The 27370-nt window shown below is 41.9% G+C and overlaps 1 protein-coding gene across 1 annotated transcript in view; it reads right to left on the reverse strand.

Moving 5' to 3' along the window:
* The window catches only part of LOC144685914 (myosin-IIIb), a 174377-nt gene that overhangs the window by 98899 nt on the left and 48108 nt on the right, over positions 1 to 27370 (reverse strand). Inside the window, exons 5-6 of the mRNA XM_078550934.1 lie at positions 1068 to 1170; positions 15 to 171 (exon numbers count right to left, since the gene is read on the reverse strand). Of these exons, the coding sequence (XP_078407060.1) occupies positions 15 to 171; positions 1068 to 1170 (260 nt within the window). The remainder of the gene's footprint in view (positions 1 to 14; positions 172 to 1067; positions 1171 to 27370) is intronic.

A 27370-nucleotide genomic window follows, 5' to 3' on the forward strand; every position in this document is an offset into this window, starting at 1 on the left:
AAAATAAATGTTACCTGTAGAACTTAGGGTCCAAGAGACCGTAGACTTCCTGGTCAGCAGCAGATATTCCAGCAAACATATAGTAGAAAATATGGAAGTTTCTTTCGCCTTCATCCTGACATACAACTCGGGATTTCTCCAACAGGTATTCATTGATTTTAGCACCTTTCACTGAGTGAAAGTGAAGCATCAAGTTATACATATTGCAGTGAAATATTCAATTCATTGGATAGAAGCAGACAGTGTTACCATCTAATCTTAAATCTGGCTTTTCGGAGAACCCTGATCAGTCTAGTTTTTCCTCAATGTGAGTCACTGCCCAACAGGCGAATTAAGAAAGAAACAACCGAAATAATTTACAGATTCAAAACAATGAACTGCAGAAAGGCCGTAGTAAGTAGGGGAGGCCAAGAGATAATTTCCATTTTAGGTGTATTTGTTGTATGAATACTCATCAGCAAACTGTTGAGGTCTAATCTGGATAAAACTATGCAACATATGATCAGAGCTTTGGTAAGTTTCCATTAGCACATCGGCTTGGAGAGTTATCTAGCACCAAGTGGAAGGAATCCCAGACTCAACCCAGGTTAGCTGATCACTCATCAATACTGTTGGCATGCTTGGCTCAGGTGTTTATATAGCCAAGTTTGTCATGGGGAAATAAACTCTCTTTTTCAAATTCACTCCCAGGATATAGATGGCTTTGACATGTACTGCCAATCCCCAATTAGCTTGAGAATGTGGTAGTGGGCCTCCTCTTTGACCCTATAAGTGAGTGGCTTGCTCGGCCATTTCTGAGGGCAGTTAAGGGTCAACCATTTTGGATGAGCACGAAATAAGGACAGAGCATCTGGAAGTTTGAAATAAAAAAAAGAAAATGCTGGAAATACTCAGCATTTTCTGTTTTTGTTTCACATTTCAGGCATCCGCATTATTTTTGCTTTTATGTCTTGGCATGTGATCTGACAATCATAAGTAGAAAAGAATCAGAAAGGAACACACTCCAACCAGGTACCAGGTGTTGTCTTTAGTTCTGATGCATGGGAGATAAATCTGTATGTTTTTACCTGCAGTATTGTGAAATCTTAGTTGAATGTATTTCCCAAATCTACTGCTGTTATCATTCATAACAGTCTGGGCATTTCCAAATGCCTCCAGAAGTGGATTCACCTGCAATAAGAAAAAAAGTGGGCTCTTTTTAAATTAAAATCTTAATGTTAAATACAAAGGAAGCTTAAGACAAAACATTTAGTCCCTCCCCCAGCCTACAGAAAGTTAGAGAGGAGATAATGATGCCCTTTTCTTGTACACAAAGCCTCAACCGGATGCAGCAATGGACAGGAAACAGAGAAGTGGGCCATGCCATTGACTTCAGTTTGGGAGGATCCACTTGCTTAGAAATTGAGGGTTACATTGACCTTGATATCCACTGGCAATGTCATCCTCACCTTGCTCTGTGGCTGCAGCTCCAAGTCAAGGAGGTGACAGTGCTAAAACCACCTGCTGCAGACACTGCTCCTGGTTGCAGTGCAGGTAGGTCAGAGGCATTGCCTGAGGATCCTAGGTGGGCAGGTCTGCCTGCTGAGAGTCATTCTCCTCCTTCCTCTGCGTAAAGCTTCCCCTCTCCGCTACATCTGCTCCAACTCCCTGTCATGCTGCAGCCCATCAGGAACTGCAACAATAGCCCCTGTGACTGGGAGCAAGTTTTCTGCTCAGAGGCCTTTCAAAGCCATGCCACTTCTTCCAAAGGTCCAATACCACTCCCTTCTGACCGTCAATTAATGCTTCCAATAACACAGAACCCAGTACTTCCACCAACTCTACATCAGCAAAAGACAAAAGCACTTCATCTAAAAGATCAATGACTATCTCTTTAAATAGCAGTACTGGGTGGGCCCTCATTCATGTTGACAGGATTGGCACAATCCAAAGTGGCAAATCAGTGTTGGATACTGACTGACGGAATGATCTCTCCACTTTGCAAAATTCCAGTGCATGAAAGTGTCACCTACGTTATCGTCCTTCAAAACATGGCAGTCAGCATGGGCTACAGTGGAACTCATCAGGCATGGACACCCCAGTATTTATTTCAAGTCCTACAGTGCCAAAACCACTGGTGCTATGGAGTTGAGTTTTACGGCCAGGATATCTTACAAGTAATGAAAATATCAGAGCTACAAATTATTTCTATCAACGTACACAAGGAGCTAAAATCAGAACCTTAAAAATATGTACTTGGGATGTACAGTATTTAGTGTTCACAATCAACAAATAGACTACTCAGTTATACCACGTGGTCACATTAGGACACATTAAGGAAGTTAGCAGGCAGAGCTTGCAGCTACAAGATCAGCATAGGACTTTCCTTTCAAATCATCAGAAAAATGGCTGTTAACTTTTAACTAAAGAAATGCCATTATCTATAAAAATAGAAAGAAAACAATAACATTGTAATCTGGTTGCATTTGATGGAGGTTTAAAAACTCTAATGCAGTCTCCCTACCATGTAGCAATTGTAGGTCTGGGGATGGAAATCTATGGTTTGAAGATCTGCCATTAAAAGCAGCAGATGAATGTTACCAATACAATGTAATAACTGCAACCAAAAGGAACAGAATTGTTTTCTTTTGCCCAATGTAATACTTTCTTCTGAGAATCACAGAATTATAAAATCTCACAGCACAAAAGGAGTCCATTCTGCTCATCTTACCTTTATCCAATTTGCCTTTGAAAGTTAGTATTGAAATGGTTTCCACCATCCTTTCAGGTAGTGTATTCCAGATCATAACAACACACTGCCTAATTTTCTTCCCTCCTCATGTCACCTCTGACTCCTTTGGCAATTACCTTACAAGTCTCTCCTCAGGTCATCGCCCTTCGAATCTACCCTTAACAATCCCTGCTGGTCATGTGTCCCCTCTGGTCACTGTCCTTCTGTCACTGGAAAGAGTAAACCCCTCTATCAAATCTACCCTTAACAATCCCAGATTCCCTAGTCTCTCCATATAAATAGTACTGTTCTAGTAAATCTTCCCTGCATCCGCCCTATGGCCTTGAACAATCTTTTTATTCTCACAGCCACTGCCCTTTTAATGTCATGATCTTCCATTTTATTAACAAATTTATCATGTGGTACTTTATCAAATACCTCTGAAAATCCACATACACATTGATGGCAAAAAACTGCTGCCATGACTTTAGGAGAAATACAGCAAAGGTTGAAATTCCACATAGAACATTCATCATCTGCCAAAATGACATTGTAGTGGGTCTTCTCATTGCCAGATATTTTTATTGGTATTGTTTTAGCATCTTTAATGACAACAGTCCTGGTTGATGGGACATCAAAAATTATGCAAACTTAATCTATATTGCCCATATTTTCATTCTTTCACGGGATGTGGGGGTCGTTGGCTAGGCCAGCATTTATTGCCCATCCCCAATTGCCCTTGAGGTGGTGGTGGTGAGCCACCTTTTTGAACCGCTGCAGTCCATGTGGTGTAGGGAGGGAGTTCCAGGATTTTGACCCAGCAACAGGGAAGGAACAGTGATATAGTTCCAAGTCAGGATGTTGTGTGGCCTGGAGGGGAACTTGCAGTTGGAGGAGTTCCCATGCATCTGCTGCCCTTGTCATTCTAGGTGTTGGAGGTTGCAAGTCAGTAAAGTGCTGTGAAGGAGTCTTGGTGAGTTAATTACTGCAGTGATGTGATGTGATGTGAATGTTGAAGGTGCTGGATGGGGTGCCAATCAAGCAGGCCGCTTTGTTCTGGATGGTGTTGAGCTTCTGGAGTGTGGTTGGAGCTACACTCATCCAGGCAAGTGGAGATTATTCTATCACATACTGAGTTGTGCCTTATAGATGGTGGATAGGCTTTGGGGGAGTCAGGAAGTGAGTTACTCACCACAGAATTCCCAGCCTCTGACCTGCTCTTGCAGCCAAAGTATTTATATGACTGGTCCAGTTCAGTTTCTGGTCAATGATAACCCCCAGGATGTTGATGGTGGGGATTCAGCAATGGTAAGGGGAGATGGTTGGATTCACTCTTGTTGGAGATGGTCATTGCCTGGCACTTCATGAATCTAACTTACCATTTATCAGGTCAGACCAAGCCCGTTGTCCAGGTCTTGCTGCATATGGACATGGACTGCTTCAGTATGAGGAGCCGTGAATGGTGCTGAGCAATGTGCAATCATCAGCCAACATGCCAACTTCTGACCTTAATGAGAGAGGCTCATTGATGAAACAGCTAAAGGTGGTTGGACCTGGGACACTACCCTGAGGAACTCCTGCAGTGATGTCCTGGGACTGGGATGACTGACCTCCAACAACATCTTCCTTTGTGCTAGGTATGACTCCAACTAGTGGAGAGTTTACCCCCTCCCCCCACCTTCCCATCCCCCATTGCCCCCAGTTTTACTAGGGCTCCTTGATGTCACACTCGGTCAAATCCTGCCTTCATGTCAAGGGAGTCACTCTCACCTCTGGAAATCAGCTCTTCTGTCACTTTTGGACCAAGGCTGTAATGAGATCAGGAGCGGAAGGGCCCTGGAGGAACCCAAACTGAGCGTCAGTAAGCAGGTTATTTCTGAGTAAGTGCTGCTTGATTGAACTGTTGACCAGCCCTTCCATCACTTTGCTGATGATTGAGAGACTGTTGGATTGATAGTTGGTCGTGTTGGATTTATCCTGCTTTTTATGGCAGGACATACATGGGCAATTTTCTAAATTTTTTGGGTAGATGCCAGTGTTGTAGCTGTACTGGAACAGCTTGGCTAGGGGCGCATGGGCAGTTCTGGACCACAAGTCTTCAGTACTATTGCCAGAATATTGTCAGGGCCCATAGTCTTTGCAGTATTCAGTGCCTTCAGCTGTTTCTTGATATCACGTGGAGTGAATCGAATTGGCTGAAGACTGGCATCTGTGATGCTGGGGACCTCTGGAGGAGGCTGAGATGGATCTTCCACTCGGCACTTCTGGCTGAAGGTGGTTGCAAAGGTTTGAGTGTCTTTTGCACTTACATGCTGGGCTCCTCCATCATTGAGGATGGGGATATTTGTGGAGCCTCCTCCTCCAGCAAGTCGTTTAACTGTCCACCACCATTCGTGGCAGGATGTGGCAGGACTGCACAGCTTAGATCTGATCCATTGGTTGTGGGATCGCTTAGCTCTGTCTATTGCATACTGCTTTTGCTGTTTGGCATTCAAGTAGTCCTGTGCTATAGCTTCACCAGGTTGACACCTCATTTTTAGGTATGCCTGGTGCTGCTCCTGGCATGTCCTCCTGCACTCTTCATTGAACCAGGGTTGATCCCCCAGCTTATAGGTAATGCTAGAATGGGGGATATGCCGGTTCACGAGGTTACTGATTGTGGCTGTATTCAACTCTGCTGCTGGCCCACAGTGCCTCATGGTTGCCCAGCTTTGAGTTGCTAGACCTGTTCGAAATCTAACCCATTTAGCACGCTGGTAGTGCCACACAACACGATGGAGGGTATCCTCAATGTGAAGATGAGTCTTCATCTCCGCAAAGACTGTGCAGTAGTCACTCCTACCAAAAACGTCATGGACAGATGCATCTGCGACAGATAGATTGAGGAGGACCCATTCAAGTATGTTTTTCCCTTTTGTTAGCTCCCTCACTTTCTGCTGCAGACCCAGTCTAGTTTAGGACTCAGCCAGCTCGGTCAGTAGTGGTGCTACCGAGCCACTCTTGGTGATGGACATTGAAGTCCCCCATCCAGAATACGTTCTGCGCTCTTGTCACCCACAGTGCTTCCTCCAAGTGGTGTTCACCATGGAGGAGTATTGATTCATCATCTGAGGGGAAAGTGGTAACCAGCAGGAGGTTTCCTTGCCCATGTTTGACCTGATGCCATAAGACTTCATGGGTCCGGAGTCAGTGTTGAGGATCCCCAGGGCTACTCCCTCCTTACTGAATACCACTGTGCTGCCACCTCTGCTGGGTCTGTCCTGCCCGTGGGACAGGAGATGCCCAGGGATGGTGGTGGTGGTGGTGTCTGGGACATTATCTGTAAGGTATGATTCCATGAGTATGACCATGTCAGGCTGCTCCTTGACTAGTCTGTGGAACAGCTTTCCCAGGTTTGGCAAAAGCCCCCAGATAAGGAGGACTTTGCAGCGTCGACAGGGCTGGGTGTGCCATTGTCATTTCCGGTGCCTTGGTTGATGCTGGGTGGTCTGTTGTTTCTTTTCTTTTTTAATCTTTGCTTCGCATCCAGCCAGCATTCCAGAATCAAGAGGCTACCCGAGAGCAGGTGAAGAGTGAAAGCTGAGGGTAGGGAAGAGAGGAAAGGAAAAGTGGGGGAGCCATCCACAGAAGTGGGAGGAACTTTGATTCTACAAATAACTACTCACTAATAATAATACTAATAATGGTAACATTCAGATTCCACATACAACCTTACTATTGGCGTGTTCTTGTAATAAGTATAATGCCCCAATATTCTACCTATAACTAGCATTCTACATAAACTTGAGCTCTGCTACCAAATCTCATTAACAAAAATGGATGTGAATTCAGAATTCTTTGCCAAAGAGATTGGATGTTAATAATGGCCTGGATTTTGCGGTCAGCAACCAAGTGACCACACTCACTGTTGAACTGGAAGAAACCTGCCCATAAAAGATCTAGCAATCTCAATGACATGGTGTCACCTTTCCTGTCATTCATTTCATTCTGGTGTCAACTATAGGGGATCGCGCAGCATTCAGTAACTGTGATGTCAATCACATTAAAGAATTCTCAGCGCGCAAACCAGGGAGTAATAAGCAGGTTTTGTTGGTCACCTTTTTTAATATAATTTCACAAAAAGGAAACTAAAGATTGCACATATATATGAGATTAAGGTAGATCAAGGTTGATTAAGGTGCATGATAAACAAGCATTAAAAAATGTTTTTATTTTAAAAGTTTAGGTAATTTTTGGCATGAAATTTGACATTCCATAAGTATAAAAATGATTTTTTCAGGACCAAAGTAGTTGTCCAGTTGCTGTTATGGCTTAGTACACTGTTTAAAAAAAACCTTTACATCTCATTCAATGTATAGCTTTTTCAAAGGTTTTTACAGGGGACTGACTAATAGTGTCAAAAATGGAAGCTCATGTCAAATTTCTGAAAGATTTCCATCTGCAAGGGCTTCAATAATGCACCCTGAGGAGGAGAGAAGAATCAGACAGCAACTTTGTATGTTGGACTGTGCATTTTCAGACTCCAGAAGTTGCTATCAATTTCACAAAATAACAACTGCAAAATAATCAGAATTTGCTGTCATTACAATTGGAAAACCTGGGCGAATGAAAGAGAAAGAGTATAATCCACTATAAAACTGTCCTTCAGTTATAACTCACACAATGCACAAACATTTAATTCTGCAACTGCTGAAACTACTGTGACTTTGCACATTTAATTCATAAGGAAAAGGCCTCAAGCAACAAAAGAATGCTTTCAAGTCATTATTAAAAAAAAAGTCCAATGACCATGGGAATGAACTTCACATCATTATAATCCTAACTATGCAGACCATTATAACCAACCTTTGCTTTTATCTTAGTCTACAGGCATACTGGCCTTACAATATGATTTACAGCCCTAGTTTTGTTTTTCCAGTTTTCTCTGAATGATTGCAAAAGTATTTTCAGACCTTTCAGCTCTGCAGAATGTCATCGCATCCAGTGTGCCTAGAGTCAGCCAGGAAAGAGAATCACAGCCCTGCTCGAGCATGTCTTCATTTAGCACACATGCATAAAGCCACACAAGAACAATCAGAAGTCAAAAGAAGATAAGACAGACAGACACTGGTTTCACACTGCAGACCGACATCTACTTCAAGGCATTATTTGCAGAGGTCATCGTTGTATAGCAAATGAACATTCAAAATGGTTCGGCCAAGATTGTATCTATGCTTTGCTCTTTCTGCTTTTGGATGGTGGAAAACAAAACTTTTGCTGTTATAATGCCCAAGGCGAGAAAAAATACTCCAAGGGGAAGAGGACGAGGTGAACAGAGTCATGTGATTCACTTGGGAGTCCTATTACAGACTTTGTAAATTCAATCAGCTTCTAGCCATTGAAACATAAATACTCCATAGAGTTTATTATCTTGTTCTTAGACAAGAATAAGTACTTTCATTCTTAGCATTTAATTCCCCTTTTAAAGGGACCCTTTATTCCCTTTTTTGAGTGTATAATAGGGGTGACCTTTATACACCAATTATCTTTCATCAGATAAAAGGTTTCTTCTGAGCCTAGAGGTCCAACAACAACTAACTTTATCTGCTTTTCAAGTTAATTGGAGAAACACTAACATCTTTCATTATAGCTGAAACTTTTAGAGAAGTGGAAAGGCTAAACTTCCTTCAACAATAAAAGGATGGGGGTAATTCATGCTGCAATAATTTCCCAGAGCAGCACACTTTGGAAATCAGATCGATTCTGTTGATGGATGTAAATGAAAGGAGGGTCTTGAAACTTATATTTCACCTCTCTTCTATTTTTACTTAGTTCTGTTGAAGGGTCATTCGGACTCGAAACGTTAACTGTGCTCCTCTCCGCAGATGCTGCCAGACCTGCTGAGTTTTCTCAGGTATTTTTGTTTTTGTCTTGAAACTGAAAGGTGGGAAAGGGAAGCCAGGAGCATTTCCTGAATGTGAATGATTCCATCACAAACATCCCAATATACAAACTAGGAGGGGGAGGAGGCCAAGCCTTCAAGCCTGCTCTGCCGTTCAATAAAATCATAGCTGATTTGATTATACCCTCCCGCCTACTCCCGATAACCTTTCACGCCCTTGCTAATCAATAATCTATTTAGCTCTGCCTTTTGAGGAAGAGAGTTCTCACAACCCTCAGAAAAAAATTCTCATCTCCGTCTTAAATGAGCGACCCCTTATTTTTAAACCATAACCCCTAGTTTTAGATTCTCCCACAAGAGGAAACATCCTCTCCACATCCACCCTGTCAAGACCCCTCAGGATCTTAAAGGTTTCAATCAAGTCACTTTCTAAACTCCAGTGGATACAAGCCTAACCTGTCCAACCTTTCCTCATAAGACAACCCACCCATTACTGGTATTAGCCTAGTGAACCTTCTTTGAACTGTTTCTAATGCATTTACATCTTTCCTTAAATAAGGAGACAAATAATGTATACCGTACTCCAGATGTGGTCTCATTAGTGCCCTGTACAACTGAAGCATAACCTCCATACTTTTGCCTTCAATCCCCCTCCCAAATGATAACATTCTATTAGCTTTCCTAATTACTTGCTTTACCTGCATACTAGCTTTTCACGATTCATGCACTAGGACACCAAGATCCTTCTGAATCTCAGAGTGCTGCAACCTTTCACCATTTAGATAATATGCTTCCTTTTTATTCTTTCTGCCAAGATGAACAATTTTACATCTTCCCACATTATACTCCATTTACCAGGTCTTTGCCCACTCAACTTATCTATGTCACTTTGTAGCTTCCTTATGCCCTCCTCACAATTTACTTTCCTACCTATCTTTGAGTCACCAAGAAATTTAGCAACCATACCATCTGTCCCTTCATCCAAGTAATTTATATAAATTGTAGAAAATGGAGGCCCCAGCTGGTCAGACTGTTCGGATCAAGTTGCAATGATTTCCAGAAGACAACTGATGCCATTTTATTCAGCCAAAAGCTTTGCACTTTTGCCTCAATTCATTTCCCAGCTCGAAGTGCAGCCAACAATTGGCCTCATTACCATTAAGACAATGAGGTTTGGGCAGTAACAGCCATTCAGGTGAGTGAATAAAGGGGAGTGGGAAGAGTGATGAAAGGGTTCAGTGGGATGGGGAATGGGGTCAGGAACCAGGGAAGGGGATGGAATCTGATTGGGAAGATGTAGCAGCAGCCTGCATCAACCCACATTCTTTCAATCTGGTGGCAGGGAGCGCACTCCTCCTTCAGGCGTATTTTAAACCTTGCTGGTTGCAGCCGAACAGACATTTCCTTTAATTACTTTTTGCCAGCTCCCTCAAGGTTGAGGTTGTATGTGAAATTTTTACTTCCCACGCAACCCAAACCCACCCATTTCTGGGAGGTAAAATTACTCCCAATTTCTTAGCCCCAAACTTTAGAACAGCACGCCTTAAATAACGCAGTACCTTAAGGCAAACTACTCTTGCATTAGGAGCTTCAAACAAGCGAAAGTCCCCTTACACGCATACGCAAAGGGCCCAAGGCCTGTTTCACTTGTGGAGCACAGCATATTGCTGTTTTGGATTTTAGCGATATGGCAGGTGACGCATTTCCAACTCATAAGCCCCCAGTTCCTGCCAGCCATATTAAAGGCTGAACAGTCCATTTATTACCTGAATAGCAGCCATTGCGCTGTGAATTTCAAGGCCAATATATTGCAAGGTGCAGGTGGAACAGGATGCAGAGCAGAGGGAATAATTCAATCGGGACAACGAGATAGGTCTTGGAACAGAAATATTGGGATAAAATTCAATTTCAGAGGCACAAAAGGCTGCCTGTTAAATATCCTACTCGATTTCCTGGTCCACAGAAGTGAAAGGAAAGGATAATTGGGCATGGGATAATAATTAAAAGTGAGATAATAAACAGTGGCCAATCTGCTTTTTTGACCCACACCAATAGTTAGGATTCTGATGCTTTTGTTAAAGGGCGTGTACTAATTTAAAATTTTATGAACGTAACTGGCAGTTCTCCCCCCCACTCCCACAACCACCAACATTAAATCTTTAAATTAACTCCAGATTGTTGTCTGGCCCCTTTGGTTGCACAGTAATAGGATAGCATGGGAAAATTTGCTGGGAAGAGCTCTAGAAAATAACTCCAAAGTGTCCCTACACTGGCTTAGAATCCCAGAATGTATGGCTACAAAAATAACAAGTTTGCTTCTATTAAAAAAAACCTGAATATTCACTATGTTTTCATGGAACCAAGAATTTGAGTAATAGCAAAATATATATTTTTAGGAAACGTAAGGAACGTAAGTGATTCAAAAATCATTATTGTAGCTGGAGTACAGGGTGTTATTGTAACACAGCACCAGTTACAATAAAGAACCAGATGATGACCCCCCAGAGGAATTCATGTGAATTTCTTCCCTACTAAAATAAACACACATAACACGCTGGCGATTTTGTTGTGGATCAGTTTGCATTGATGTATTTAACTTGCACAGAATTGGGTTTTATATATTAGGCATTAAAGGGCATCTTTTATTAAAAACTGAATCAAGTCACTTCTTGGAATTCTTTCCCCCACCAAGGCCACACTGAGGGGAGATTGGACAGGCATGTTCAAAATAATGAAGGAATTTGACAACAATGCGACCAGGGAAAAACTGTTTTCCTCTGGTTTCCATGTTTGTAAATTATAGGAGTGGTTATAAAAAGATTTTTTTTTAATGTTTAAGGGCTGTTGGGATATGGAACATGGCATTAGAAACACTAGTGGAAGCAAAATCTACAAAAGCTTTTAAAATGACAAGTGAATAAGTATAAAAATTTTAAATATGAAAAGGGCAGGGAATTGATCTAAAAGTTACTTCTTTCAGACAGCCAGTACACCGGCACATACAGCGAGATGGCTACCTTCTGTGCCACATAATAATCTACGAATCATATTGTAGTAATCTTGATGTCCATGTTATGGGATTCCTGGCCAGTGAGGTTGCTGCCATTGATTGGTGGACACAGCCAACAGGTGACCTTGTGTCCGGACAAGCAAATCGGCCAGATTGCCCGCTTGGCACCCAATCACATAAAGATAGATTTGAAGCATGACGTAAAGTCGGTGACGGAGGCAACAGAGCAAGAACTTATGTTTTTTTAAAGCAAGAACAACTGTGAATAAGGGCAAAGCTGGGGAGTGGGGGTGGAGGGAAGCTGGAGTAAAAGACAAGGGAAGAAAAGGTGCTGGAAAAAACAAAGGAACATTCGATTGTCAAGACAGAGACAATTTCACAGCAGAAAAAAAATGGCAAGTCAACTGAAAAGAAGCAGAGCTGATTGATTACTCCCTTCTTCCCCACGATCTTCAATATTTAATCTCTAATAACCTCTCCCAACATTTCAGTGTCGAGGCTAAATTTCATACAACTTCCATTGACCCCAGCGAGGTTAGGGAGAGGTTGGCTGGGGATATGCATCTAGTGAGGAATATTGAATCCATGTCCCAGCATGCAACAAAGCAGCAGACTGGAGCTGTACCACGGGGTGTGTGGGTGTGTTCTGGTCACATACTTGTCACTGAGCACAAGCTCCAGTAATGATGATCATTCTTTTCCGGGCACTAAAGAATTCAGTACTGATTAAATTTAGCTCAGTACTAAAAAAGAATGCTGCTGTGTTACAAGTGAGGTATTCTAATTCAGACACCATGAAGTAGGCTTCATAGTCTTGAGTATGTTAACAGCAAGTCTTTATTAATAACTCATAACTACGTACACATTTACAATAGAGGGTACAGGTATGGAGCTGACTGCAGCTCCATAGGGCATTTAAGAGCCAACCACATGACTGCAGATCTGGAGCCACATGTAGGTCATACCACATGAGGATGGCAGATGAGCTTTTACGACAATCAATAATGGTTTCATGGTCATCATTAGACTTTTAATTCCAGATTTTTATGGAATTCAAACTCCATCTGCCGTGGTGGGATTCGAACCTGGGTCCACAGAGCATTACCCTGGGCCTCCGGATTACCAGTCCAGTGACAATATCACTATGTCACAACCCCCTCCCTCCTTCAGTTGGAAGAGTTGGGTTCAGTGCAGAATCTGTTGAAGGTGTCCTTTTCCTTAGTTTCTCAGCATTCTTGTAAAGATAAGGGTTTTGATCCCGATGCTGTCACCATAAAGAATCCTGCTTTGGACACCTTAAAGTAGGCTTTATAGTCTTGACAGAAAGTCTTTTTCACAACTCATAACTTTGTACATAGTTACAGCAGAGGGTACAGGTATGGATCTGGCTCCAGTCTAGGCCTTCACCCAACTCTAGACTGACTCTGGGTTACATGCCTTCTTACATCACAGTGTGGGCGGTGCTGTATTTCATCCCACATTAACTCTACATACCGGACCCTACTACTATAACAAGTTTGAATTCCATAATGCTGTTTCCTCAAGAATCTAGGTTTTTTTTGTTATGCATGACAGTAACTTTACAAATATAAATTTAATTCAATTCCTACATTATAGTTGTCCTTTCAATGAACTCTAGATAATTCCCTCACCCTTTGGTCAGACAGTACTAGAGTATTGTGGGAAACATTGCTGCAAGAGACCTCCAAAATGTCTCTGTAATGATCTAGGATAATGCCACCGCACATGAATATCTGATGTCTAGAACACTCTGCATATTCATTGGACCAAGGACTTGCAAACATTTCTATCTTTTGATTCCTTTTGACAGCAAGTCCTGCCAAAGTGGTACATGGTGCAATTTCTTCTATTTGACTAAAATGAAAGTAGCCTTCAACATGGCCTGTTTCTACGCGCACTGGCATAGTGACAAGGATGAGAAACTCAAAGCTAGAGTACAAATCTACAATTCTGGTAAAAGGGATTCCGGTTCAATATCACAATGTTAGAGCTCCATTGTCCCATACGCAATTTTATTTTATTTTTTAATTTAATTTTATTCTGGCTAAACTGCATGTTCACTTTGAATTAGATTTCCATAAGAAATTTGAAAAATGAGGAGCAAGCGATGGTCTTATTTGATTTAATACATGATGAATGTGAGATGTTTTTCTTTACAGCTCAGAAACACTAATTCACCCTTGTCATATGCCACAACAGTCTTTTCCCTCAGCAAGTGAGGACGCCAAGAATGAAAAACAAGGCACTCAAGTTGGCGACATTTCTAGTTAGACCTTTCATGCCACTTTGGCAGGACTTGCTGTCAAAAGGAATCAAAAGATAGAAATGTTTGCAAGTCCTTGGTCCAATGAATATGCAGAGAGTTCTAGACATCAGATATTCATGTGCGGTGGCATTATCCTAAGATCATTACAGAGACATTTTGGAGGTCTCTTGCAGCAATGTTTCCCACAATACTCCAGTACTGTCTGACCAAAGGGTGAGGGAATTATCTAGAGTTCATTGAAAGGACAACTATAGTGTAGGAATATTAAATTTATATTTGTAAAGTTACTGTCCTGTATCTGCCATCCCCAGCTCTTGAGAGCATTTGAGAACTTTATACCTTTCTGAATCCAAGTGGCCATTAATGCATTGACTCAGCATAATTGCAGATAGTAAAGGAGCTATTCAAAGCATCTCTCAGCTATGTACCGCACAGGCCACTGATTAGTTCACTCTTCACGAATAAACTATCCAAATCTGTCAGTTCTAGAATCAGAATCTCCGTGCTTGGAATACACTGAGAGAAACTGATTGAATGGTCAAGACTGCTTCTCTGCTGAATAAGCCCTCCAACTAAACATTGGAAAGATCAAAGCCATTGCTTTCATTCTCTGCCACAAACTGCATTCCCTAGTCATTGATTCAATCCTTCTTACTGACAATTGTGAGGGACTGAACCACACTGTTCACAACTTTGATGTCACATCTGACCCTAAGAAGAGCTCTCGACCACACACCCAAGCCATCGCTAAGACCATTTATTTCTACTTCATTAGTAACTCCTGTCTCAGCTCAGCTGCTGCTGCTGAAACCTTCATTCTTGCCTTGGTTACCTCCAGATTGGACTATTCCAATGCACTCCAGTGCAACTCTCAACTTGCACCCTCCGTAAAATTGAGCTCATCCAAAGATCTGCTGCTGGTATCTCATCAAATTCCACCCATGCTCACTGATCCACATTGATATCCAGTTAAGAAACTCCTCTATTTTAAAAATTCTCAGCATTGTTTTCAAATCGCTCCATGACCTTGCCCCATCCTATTTCTGTAACCACCTCCAGCCCCATAACCCTCTGAGATACCTACTCTCTGCCAATTTAGGCCTCTTGCACTTCCTCAATTTGAATCACTCCACCATTGGCGGTTGCAACTTCAGCTGCCAAGGCCCTAAAGCTTTGGAATTCCTTTCCTAAACTGCAATTTCCTCCTTTAAGTTGCTCCGTGAAGGCTACTTCTTTGATCAAGCTTTGTCATCTGCCCTAATATTTCATGTAGCCTGGTATCAGAGTTTGCTTGATAAATGTCCTGGTGACATGCAAGTTGCTTTTTTAAAATCTTTCACGGTACAGGTATTTATTGCTGATCCCCAATTGCCCTCGAGAAGGTAGTTGCCATTGTTATTCTGTTCTGATGATGGATTCACCTCAAAGTATACAGAGGGTCAAATAAATTGGGGACAAGTACATTTTCAGTTGGCTCAATTTATAATTCAAATTCTCTAGGCCAGATGATCATAAACTTGGTCAAAAAGGCAGGTTGTCAAGAATGTCCTAAAGGAAGAAAGCAAGACAGAGAGGCATAGGGAGGGAATTCTAGATCTTGCAGCCCAAACACATCCCAATTAGAGTCAAGACACTGGAGTGAAGAGCAGTGAGGCTTCCTGGGGGAGCCTCGTAGCTTCACCTCAGAGTCAATTTGAGCCTGGACAGTCGAATTACACTGCAGAAGCTCAGCACCACAGAAAAGCTGGAATCATTTTGTGTCAATGCTAAACATGCAGAGTGAATGCAACACAAAACATGAGAAGAACGCTGCATCTTTCCCAGACAACCACCTTTTGGGTAAACTTATTTTTCTGTAAATGACTCAACATTTGAATTGTAAAATTCAGCGAAGGCAGTGAATAGACTAGTCTTAGGCTTCTAGAGAAGTAAACTGGCATTTATTTGGGGTTAATTCTTTTTTTAAAAATAGAGGGGTACTCAAGAGGCAAAAATCAGAGGAGCACAAATATCGGAGGGTTATAGGGTTGGAAGAGATTACAGAGATAGTGGCAAGGCTATGGAGGGTTTTGAAAACAAGGATGAGGAATTTGAAATTGAAACATTGCTTAAGCGGAACCCACTATCAGTCAGTGAGTGTAGGAATGATATGTGAACAAGACTTGATGCAAGTTAGGACAGAGTTTTCTATGATCTCAAGTTTATGCAGGGTGGATCATGGGAGTCCAGCCGAGATTGTACTAGAATAATCAAGTCTAGAGGTGGCTAACGCATGGGTGACAGATTCAGCAGAAGAGCTGAAACAGGAGCAGTTGCATGATGTTACGGGGATGGAACTAAGCAGCGACTGATGGCGTGGGCGTGTGGTCAGAAGTTCATTTCAGGATCAAACATGACACCAGCGTGTGAACAGACTGGTTTAATCTCAGATTGTTGTTAGGGAGCGGGGGCGGGCGGGTTGGGGGCACATGGAATCACTGGCTACGGAGCAGAGTTTGAGATAGAGACCTAAGACAATGGCTTAGGTCTTTCCAATACTGATTTGGGAGAGATTTCTGCTTTTCCAGTATTGGGTTTAGGGGCAGGTGGAAGGAGTTACAAATTCTCTTCCACAAATGGCAACTGATGCTAGACAATGAAATAGGTAGGTTTTTTTTATTACCCAGAGGTATTAAGGGATATGGGGCATATGCGGGTATGTGAAGTTAGGTCACCGATCAACCATGACCTCATTGTCTGGCAGAACAGACTCAAGGGGCTAAATGGCCTAGTCTTGTTCTCATATTCCTGCAATGATTTCATCAGACACCAACTGCAATTTTAATTTCAGCCTGAATGGGGAAGTCACTATGGCCAACAACTTATGACCGTCAACTTCAATATCATGGAATCATAGAACTGTTACAGTGCAGAAGGTCATTCAGCCCGTCATATCAGGCCCAGTTCTCCAAATGAGCAATTCACTTAGTGCCATTCTCCCACCTTACCACCCATAACCCTGCACATTTTTCCTTTTCAGATAACAATCTAATTCCTTTTTGAATGCTTTGATTGAACCTTTCTCCACCACACACAGGCAGTGCATTCCAAACCCTAGCCATTCACTGTTTGAAAAAGTTTTTCTCATGTCACTTCTGCTCGTTTTACTAATTACTTTAAATCTGTATCCTCTTGTTCTTGATCCTTTCACAAATGGGAACAGTTTCTCCGTATCTACTCTGTCCAGCCCCCTCATGATTTTGAATGCCTCTATCAAACTTCCTCTTCTCTAAGGAAAACAGTCCCAACTTCTCCAATCTGTCTTTATAACTGAAGTTTCTCATCCCTGGAACATTCTTGTGAATCTTTTCTAAACTCTCTCCAATGCCTTCACATCCTTCCTAAAGTATGGTGCCCAGAACTGGACACAACACTCCGCTGGGGCACTGTTTTAAAATTAGGGGTCACCCTTTTAGGACAGGGATGAGGAGAAATTTTTTCCCTCGGAGGGTTGTGTGACTTTGGAACTCTTTGCCTCAGGAGACTGTGAAGGCGGGGTCATTGAATATTTTTAAGGCAGAGGTAGATAGATTCTTGTTAGGTAAGGGAATTAAAGGTTATCGGTGGTAGATGAGAATGTGGAAATCGAAACACAAGCAGATCAGCCATGATCTTATTGAACGGTGGAGCAGGCTTGAGGGGCCAAATGGTCTCCTCCTGTTCTTATTTCTTATGTTTCTGGCTGAGGCAGAACTAGTTCAACATAACCTCCCGTGTATTCTATGTCCCTATTAATAAAGGATACTGTATGCTTTATTAACCACACTCTTAACCTGTCCTGCCACCTTTAATGATTTATGCACACATACACCCAGGTCCCTATGCTCCTGCGCCCCCTTTAGAGTTGTACCTTTTATTTTAGCCTGCCTCTCCATACTATTCCTACCAAAATGAATCACTTCATATTTGTCCATATTGAACTTCATCTGCCACCTTTCCACCCATTGCACCAACGTACATCCTTTTGAAGTCCTAACATCCTCACAGTTCACAATGCTTCCAAATTTCAGATCATCTGCAATGAAATCGTGCCCTGTACACCAAAGTCTAGGTCATTAATATATATATCAGAAAAACCAAGGGTTCAAACACTGACCCCTGGAGAATTCCTACAGACCAGCCCAAAAAACATCCTTTAACCACTGTTTCCTGTCACTCAACCAATTTCGCATCCATGTTGCTCCTGTCCCTTTTATTCCACAAGCTATAACTTTGTTCACCAGTCTGTTGTGCGGCATTGTATCAAATGTCTTTCGGAAGTCCATGTACATCACATCAGCAGCATTGCTCTCATCAACTTTCTCTGTTAGCTCTTCAAAAAACTCCAGCAAGTTAGTTAAACATGATTTTTCCCTTAAGAAATCATGCTGGCTTTCCTTAATTAATTTGCATTCACCCCCATGACTATTAATTTTGTCCCAGATTATGGTTTCTAGAAATTTCCCCACCAATGAAGTTATACTAACTAGCATGTGGTTGCTGGGTTCACCTTTACACCATTGTTCAAAAAAGAGTGTAATATTTTTAATTCTCCAATCCTCTGTGCTACAACTGGTCCCCAGGCGAGGTCCCCCAATTTATTACGATCCCAATCAAGGTACCCTAAATTGTTAACTTCCTGAATGGAACTCCAATTTGTTATGCTCCCGGGTGAGGAGGAATGAGCTGGCTCCCCTTCTTTATTCAACCCTCTTAGTTGGTCACAACAAGGTTAATTTGAAAGGGATCCCTTCCCTCGTGGATACTTTCTCCCAGTCCAAATGTATTTATGTTTTAGAGGAGCCAATTTAACCAGGCCTTCTTGAGTCAAATGAGGAGAATTTATTAGTTACCAAAAACCCAAAAAAAAAATGCAGCACACACACTTTTTACATTGGCTGCCAGTCTCTTTTCATACATCCTCTTTGCTTCTCTTATTTGCTTTTTTACCTCCCCTCTGAACCTTCTATATTCAGTCTGGCTCTCAATTGTATTTTCTACCTGACATCTGTCATAAGCACACTTTTCCTTCTTTATCTTAATTTCTCTCTCTTTTGTCATCCCGGGAGCTCTGGATTTGTTTGCCTTATCTTTTCCTTTTGAGAGGATATACCTTGGCTGTGCCTGAACTCTCTTCTTTGAAGCCCATTGTTCCACTACTATTTTTCCTACCAACCTTTATCTCCAATTTATTCAGCACAGATCCATTCTTATCTTGAAGTTGGCTTTCCCCAAATTAACTATTCTTAGTCTGGATTATTCTTTGTCCTTTTCCATAGCCAGCTAAACCTTATGATACAATGATAACTATCCCCTAAACATTCCCCTATTGACACTTGATCCACTTAGCCCATCTCATTCCCAAGAACCAGGTCTAGCAGTACCTCCTTTCTCAGTGGACTGGAAACATGCTGTAGAAACTTCTCCTGAACACAGTCTAGGAACTCATGCCCCTCTCTGCCCTTTACACTATTCCCATCCCAGCTTATTTTCAGATAATTAAAGTCCCTCCAATATAACTACTCTATAATTCACGCACCTCTGTAATTTCCTTACAAATTTGTTCCTCTACATCTTTCCCACTAGTTGGAGGCCTGTAGACTACACCAAGCAATGTAAATGTACCTTTTTTGTTTCTTAGCTCTAGCCAATAGTTTCTGTCCCTGACCCCTCTGGGGCATCCTCTTCCTCCTTAATCAATACCAGCACTCCTCTCCCTTTTCTTCCTTTCCTATCTTTCCTGAACACCTTGTATCCAGGAAAATGTAACACCAGTCCTGCCCTTCTTTGAGCCAGGTCTCTCTCATAGCCACATCATATTTGCACATGGCAATCTGCACCCGAAACTTTCCACTCTTATTTACCACACACCATCCATTCACATATTTGCACAGTAACATTGATTTAGACTTTATTTCTTTATCCCTTACTGACCTCACCTATTAAACTTATTAATAGTAGCATGACTCAGTCAAAAATCTTAACAGATGGTATAGTGAACCAACTCAGTGCAACTGAATGGTAGGACAAAGGTGAAAACTCCCATGCTATGGAATTCATAACATTGTGACCAAGATGCTGTGCAGGTCCAACCATCTCATCCAGGTGGCAGTACCATCCTCAGGTAACAGTGACATAGACCCAAATATTTTTGAGAAGTCAATAGGGATGATTGTTTTGTGTTCAGGAAACTTAGAAGAACAGGCTTCCTTCCCTCAGGTCCTGCCAAATTTAATGGCAGGATCAGATTACAATTTTTCTCGTCTCCAATTCCTAGCCACTGCCAGCCAGATCGAGAGGTCGGTGGGTGCCTGGGGAGCCCTTCAGCACCAAGCACAGCAAGAGGGAGGGAGGGATCGGAAAAACTATAGAGGTGGAGGAGGTGGGGGGAGAAAGAGCATTGGGGTGGGGAGGAGGTAATTTTGTAAGGATCGGACGGGGGAGGGGTTGATTGTAAAGGCAAGGGGAGGAGATTCGAGGATGCAGCCAGGAACGCAGGAGGGAGGCAGCTTCAGGCTGAGAAAGTGAGGCTGTTTACAGACAAGCTCCTGCTCCTCACAGCCCACAAGTGCTGCTGCGGAGGCACCTACTTGCTGAATCCAGCAGTCTTCACATCCCTTTAACTGATGGATTAATCCTAAAGCGGAGAAATAAATCTGAAGCACACCTCATTAAAATATTTAAATGAGTCATCTGCCTCCTGTGAGGCAATTGGTTTCCTGGCCCTGTCCCACCTCCATTAAAACTGAAGTGGGCAAGCTCAAATTTAGATTTTTTTTTTAAGCATGCCAACATCCCACCTGATCAAAACCCACATGTTCTGGGGGTTAAATATGTTCTGAGGACCTACAGAGGAAGTATTGGATGCCTGAGAACAAGTCACCAGGCAATTTGGCAGTATATGACCAAAAGGGAACTTGCCATCACCCCAAATTGGAGTTCGAAGATGCAATTGGTGATTAATTTTTAAAGTCAAAATTCTCCTGAAATATTGTTTCCCATCTTATTATTCTATATTGGAGGAGTATTGGAAGATTAAAAATACTGCACAAATACACATTTGGCACCCAAACAGAATTTCATTTTGGTCACAGTGTTTTTTCTTTCAATTATGGTGATATAGAATGGTTTGAAATCCCAATTTAAAATGGTTCCAACCTTCAAAAAAAAAGTTAAAAGCCAGAAGACGAGAAGTTCAGTTCTCAGTTTTAATCTTTTCAAAAACTGGAGGTTGCAAAGCACTGGAGCTGCAATCACCCCTCCATTTCCCCTCCCCCACACGCACAGCATTACAAATATCACATGTTGCTGTCCTTAAGCCATGTTCAATAATATCTTAAAATAGACAATGACGTTTTTGAGAGTAATTAATATCAGAAATTCGAAGGTTGCTCTTTAAATTTTAGAAAGCCACAAATTATAACCTCCAAAAAAAAAGCTATTTTTCCTATTCTAAGAATTGGCATTAAAGCTGGCAGAGATGGTTTTAATTTGTGGATTTCTAAAATCCATTCAATACATCCTAATTCTTCATACTCAAATCTCAGCACATCAAACACTTCCTGCAGCTGAGTGGAGGAAGCAATCTACCTTCAGGTCCCTGCCACTTCAAATGATACACTTCAACATGCCTTTGGAGACATGCCATACCATTCTAGAGAAGGCATTGGGCCACTTCTTCACAACTGAAATTTGCAACTTAGTGTAGGGATTTCTGTTATCATCATTGTGGGTCTTAGATGAGATTGTCCTTAGTCAGGATTGATAGAGACTGTTGGAGGCTAGGCTGTTGGCAAACTTTACTTATTATTGAACATTCTACTAATTATATACAGGACAAGACTTAGCAAGAGGCTTCACATATAACTCTCACAACATACTCTGTTGTCTTGTGATCCTACACCACTGATGTAGACTATTTATATATTTAACATTGTAGTAGTTTGGTCGTACAGAACTTGAGTTTTGCTGAAGAGACATGTCAAATCTTTTTGTCTTGCACTCATCAGGACACTTCACAAGCATACCAATAAGGTGAAAACAACATTTTATACTGTATGTGAAAAGAGTGCTGATTGGTTAACAAGTGGGCTCTAATTGGAGAATGCACCTGTAATGCTGACTGCCAGTTAACTGCCAAGTATTGGACAACATTTGCTAAATAATCCTCAGTATGCTAAGAATTATGCTGACAACCAATTTAAGATTGTCAGTCAAGCTCGCAGTGTGACACATTTGCATGTACTGGAAGCTACATATATTAATACACAGGGCCCTGTTCATTGCAGGCAGAAAGAACATGTGCACACATTGCGACTATTTCAGCTAAACAAAATAAGTGACAGCCATTTTCTGACTCATTCCTCAGGGCAATGCCTTGACCAATCAGGGTCAAGCGGTTCGGTTTAAATTTCGAACAATGCTTGGCAGTTAACTGTCAGTCACCATCACTGGTGCATTCTCCATGGCAACACCTCTACCAGAGTCCACTTGCCAATCAATCAGTACTCTCTTCACATTCGGTATAAATTACTGCTTCCCCTTAAATTGGTATTCTTGCGAAGTGCCCTGACGAGTGCAGGGTGAAGTGCTTTGGCATGTCCCTTTTTTCAGCAATATTTAACATTGACCCTTCATTACTACATCTCACCACACCCCCCCCAGTCTCTGACTCTATTAAATACATTATTTACATCGTCGCACACCTTCCCCCCGGTCTCTGCCTTCATCCCTGGTTTACAGAGATAACTGTTACGGTGGTTTCACCAAATACTGCAACCATGTTCTCAGCTTTCTCGGAGGTTGCATAGCACTCAAGTTCTCCATGCAGCATGTGAATCTTCACAGACTGCTGGTTCTCTGTTCAGCTTACTTTCCTGATTGGCTACATAGTTGATCCATTCCATTGATGGTCGTCCTCTTGTAATACAAGGGCGCTTCTGTTTCTTCTCAATATTCCATTTTCAGTCTCTACAAGGTCAGATCGCAGATTTATTGTATTTTTCCAAAATTTGGCCTTCGCAATTCTGGCCACAAATTCAGACTGATTCACCAGGTTCGAGTTCTGGTAATGTCTGTACTCAATTTGTAGTTTCTGGTTTGCTTTGCATGATACTCATCCTCCTTCCCCTTTACTCTCACTCTATATCTGCTGCTTTGAGAAATGGCATAAGCATGTTGGAAGAACAGGAAGTTGACTGCATAGTCATCACCCCGTCAGAAGTTCTGACAGAACTGAGCCATTCTGAAGTGGCGTGGAACAGTAGCTCAACAGTGCCAAGCTGATGTCACAATTTTTCTTCAACAAAGCCTTTACCTTTCTACTCTCTTCTTTCGGCCTCTTCATTAACTTGTGGGTATCTGGTGAACTAGTCATGTGGACAAATCCACAGGCTTAAGTAAACTGCTTAAAACATTTGTTTACAAACTGTGGGCCATTGTCTAAAATGACTAGGTCTGGAATGTGTGGTAAAAATTTCTTTTAGTGATTTAATGACTGCTTTTGAGGTTGTACCATGAAGACGTTTAACCTCAATCTATCTGGAGTAATAGTCAACAAATATGAGGAATAACTTCCCCTTGAGTTCGAAACGGTCTCATGATCTGGATGGAAATTAGGATACCATCAGTGGTTCCCTTTGCTCTTAGCGATGGATCACAGGTGATACAGGTCAAAATCATTTCCTCTAATGATGAGATCCCTGGCTACCAAATGGAATTTTGTGCTCCAGCACGACATTTTGCAATGCTTGGGTAACCATGGTGTATTCTCTGGAGGATCTTGAGTTTGAGGACTCTTGGTATGATCAATCTCTCATCGTAAATCAATAGATCATCTACAACACCGAGATGTCTTTGCTACACCAACTACTACACTTTAGAATGAGAATATTAGTAACATATTCTAGCCATCCATTTTAGCAGTATTCCCTAATTTTGCACACATTCTTCATCTGCTTTTTGTGCCTTTTGAATTTTATTCAGCCTTTGTATTGTTGCTGGTAGAAATTTTGTGGTCAATGAGGTATAGGGCTCCACATCTTTGACAAAGTTTATGTCCTCTTGTTCAGGCTTTTCAACAGGAATATGTGACAACACATCCACTATTGGTTGTTATTTTTCTTGGATATATTCGGTTGTGCCATTGAATCTCATGAGTCTCAAACAAAATTTCTGGACTCGGTGGCATCTTTGCTAGTTCTTTAGCATTTGATAAGATAACCTATAGCTTGTGGTCTGTCTCAAGAGTAAAATTCAGGCCTAAGACATAGGTGGCAAACTTCACAGGTCCGTGTGACTGCTAATGCCTCTTTCTCAATTACAGTGAATATTTGTTCCGTTTCAGTCAATGATCAAGGTGCATAATACACTGGTCTGCATGTTCCATTTTTCTGAATATATGAAAGAGTACTGCCCCTAGTCCAGTCACTGATACATCCGCAGCAACTATGGTAGGCAGCTCGGGATCATAGTGAGCCAATATGTCTGGTGAAATGAGCTACTCATCTTTCGGAATGAGATTTGCTGATGTTCTCCCCAACACCATGCTTGGTCTTGCCTAAGCAATTGCCACATTGGTTCATTTACATGTGCTAGGTTAGGTAGGAATTCCCTATTTGATTAACCATTCCCATGAAGCACTGAAGCTCTGGGACATTGCAAGGTGGTGGAAAATTTTTAATTGTCTTAGTCTTTTGGGATCAGCCCTGATGTGTGAACGATGTGTCCCCTAAATGTAATGGTTTGTTGTGAGAACTCAATAATAAATATGAGTCAGTCCTGCTTCTTGAAAGCACTCCAACACTGCTCTCACTCTTGCATCATGCTTTGGTATCGAGGACCCGTGGATCAAGATGTCATCCATGTGGCAGATAACCCTGTCTAATCCTTCTAAAATGCCTGTCATCATCCTCTGAAAAATCTCTGGTGTCAATATAATATCAAAGGGTGGTCAACTGAAGCAATAACTCCCAATATAATGAATGCAGTCAGTAGTTGGATTCGTCATCCAAAGGTGGTCGCCAGAAACTAATGTGTGCATCCAATTTTGTAAAAATTGCACTTTTTGCTAGCTTTGCCAGACCCTCCCCCACAGATGCCATTGGGTGGATCTCCTTTTCCACTGCTTTGTTTAACTGTTTGAGGTCAACATTGACTCATATTGAGCGTTTTTGTATCAATACTGGAGCCACTGTGTATGTTCCAATATTGACGGTGAGATGACTCAGTGATGCAGCATTGACTCAATCTCATGTTTCACCTTCTATAAACACAAGCACACTGTGGTTTAGCATCTAGTCTCAATGTGATGTGATAGGCTGTTTTCAGTTTTCCCAGGCTCTAAATAATTTTGGAAATCCTGTCCTGAATTCTGTTGGTTTTTCTTGACATCTCAATTTGTGTACTTTATAGAGGAGTTGTAGGTCTGTGCAGGCTTTTTGGTTAACCGTTAAACACTCTTGGTTTTGGCGCTCATACAAAGTTTCTGTGATTTCTCTTCCTTTGTACTGAAGTTTAGCAATCAACTGTCTATTGACCTTCAGCTGAATGCTTCCTAGACCGTGGAGCTGTATAGTCAATGGCTGGGGGAAGTTTTGCTTTAGCCACTGTTCTGTCTGAAAGAACTGAAACTCCTGCTCTAGTGTCTTATTTGAAGTTTGTTTTATGTCCATTGGCTATAATGTCTGCGCTTCAATAATTCTCATATGATTCTGCAATTTTTCCCAAGAAAGGCACTACATTGTCTTTTTCATCTTCAACTTCTTGAATGCTACATGTTTTTACTGATTTTTCCTTTGATTTTTGTGTTAGGAGCTTTTTGCTGCAGCTTACAGATTTAAAAATGTCCTTTCCACTTACTGGAATGGCACCCTGCATTTTTGGTGGGTGCAGCCTTTTCCCGCCACAGCAAGAACACTGAGTAATGGTGGCAACCACGCCCAAGGAGCTCTTTCCTTGTTTTGGATTAGGTGCATTGCTACTTCTGAATCCTACAAACGGCACTGTGTCAATCATTTTTCTCCACAAAGTCTCTTGGTTGCTTCGAATAAATACACAATTTTGCTTTCTAACTTCTGCCTGTCTTGCTAACTGCACAGCTTTCGATAGCGTCAAATCTTTCCTTAACTGCAAAATATCTGATAAAGTCTCCTTTAAGACACCTAAAACAATGTGATCTTGAATTAATCTTTGTTTCAGGGCCCCATCTTCACAATTCTCATCTAGTTGATATGAATCGTTAATGAAGGAATCTATGCTCTCTCCCAGTCTTTGGATACACCTTGAACCGTGCACCTTCTTATAATGGTAAAAACAAAAAGCTAAAAGCTACTGCGGATGCTGGAAATCCAAAACAAAAACAGAATTACCTGGAAAAACTCAGCAGGTCTGGCAGCATCGGTGGAGAAGAAATCAGTTAACGTTTCGAGTCCTCATGACCCTTCGGCAGAACTGAGTATAGTTAGGAGAAAGGTGAAATATAAGCTGGTCTAAGGTGGGGGGGCGGGGGGAGAGAAAAGTTGAGGGTGGGGTGATTGTGGGGATAAGCAAGCAGTGATAGGAGCAGATAATCAAAAGATGTCACAGACAAAAAGATCAAAGAGGTGTTGAAGGTGGTGATATTATCTAAGAAAAGTGCTAATTAAGAATGGAAGGCAGGATACTCAAGGTACAGCTCTAGTGGGGGTGGGGTGGAAAGACTAACAAAGTTTTAGTTTTAGATTTAAAAATAATGGAAATAGGTGGGAAAAGAAGAATCTATATAAATTATTGAAAAAAACAAATGGAGGGGGAAGAAACGGGGTGGGGATGGGGGGAGGGAGTTTAAGATCTAAAGAATTCAATATTCAGCCCGGAAGGCTGTAAAGTGCCTAGTCGGAAGATGAGGTGCTGTTCCTCCAGTTTGCGTTGGGCTTCACTGGAACAATGCAGCAAGCCAAGGACAGACATGTGGGCAAGAGAACAGGGTGGAGTGTTAAAATGGCAAGCGACAGGGATGTTTGGGTCTTTCTTGCGGACAGACCGCAGGTGTTCTGCAAAGCGGTCGCCCAGTTTGCGTTTGGTCTCTCCAATGTAGAGGAGACCGCATTGGGAGCAACGAATGCAGTAGACTAAGTTAGGGGAAATGCAAGTGAAATGCTGCTTCACTTGAAAGGAGTGTTTATAATGGTGTTCCTTCCAAGGCTAAAATATGTGTCAAAGGCTTTTATGTGTCACAACCTCTTTGTTTATGCCCTTTCTGACCATTACATCATCTGCACTGCTGCTTATGGCATACAGATGAGTACTGACCTGTTCCTTGCTAGCCTTCTCTGCTAGCCTTGAAGCTGTCCTCTACCTGATAAACCCACACCACCAGTTCTGCCACTTCTCAGCTTGATCCTGGCCTTCCAGATGGTCAAAGCACTCTGGTAAAGGTAAGGTTTTCTTGCTGCACTTCCTCAGAGTTCTGTTTGTATTTTTATC

The sequence above is a fragment of the Cetorhinus maximus genome, chromosome 1 (assembly GCF_964194155.1).
Source record: "Cetorhinus maximus chromosome 1, sCetMax3.hap1.1, whole genome shotgun sequence".
NCBI classification, from domain to species: domain Eukaryota; kingdom Metazoa; phylum Chordata; class Chondrichthyes; order Lamniformes; family Cetorhinidae; genus Cetorhinus; species Cetorhinus maximus.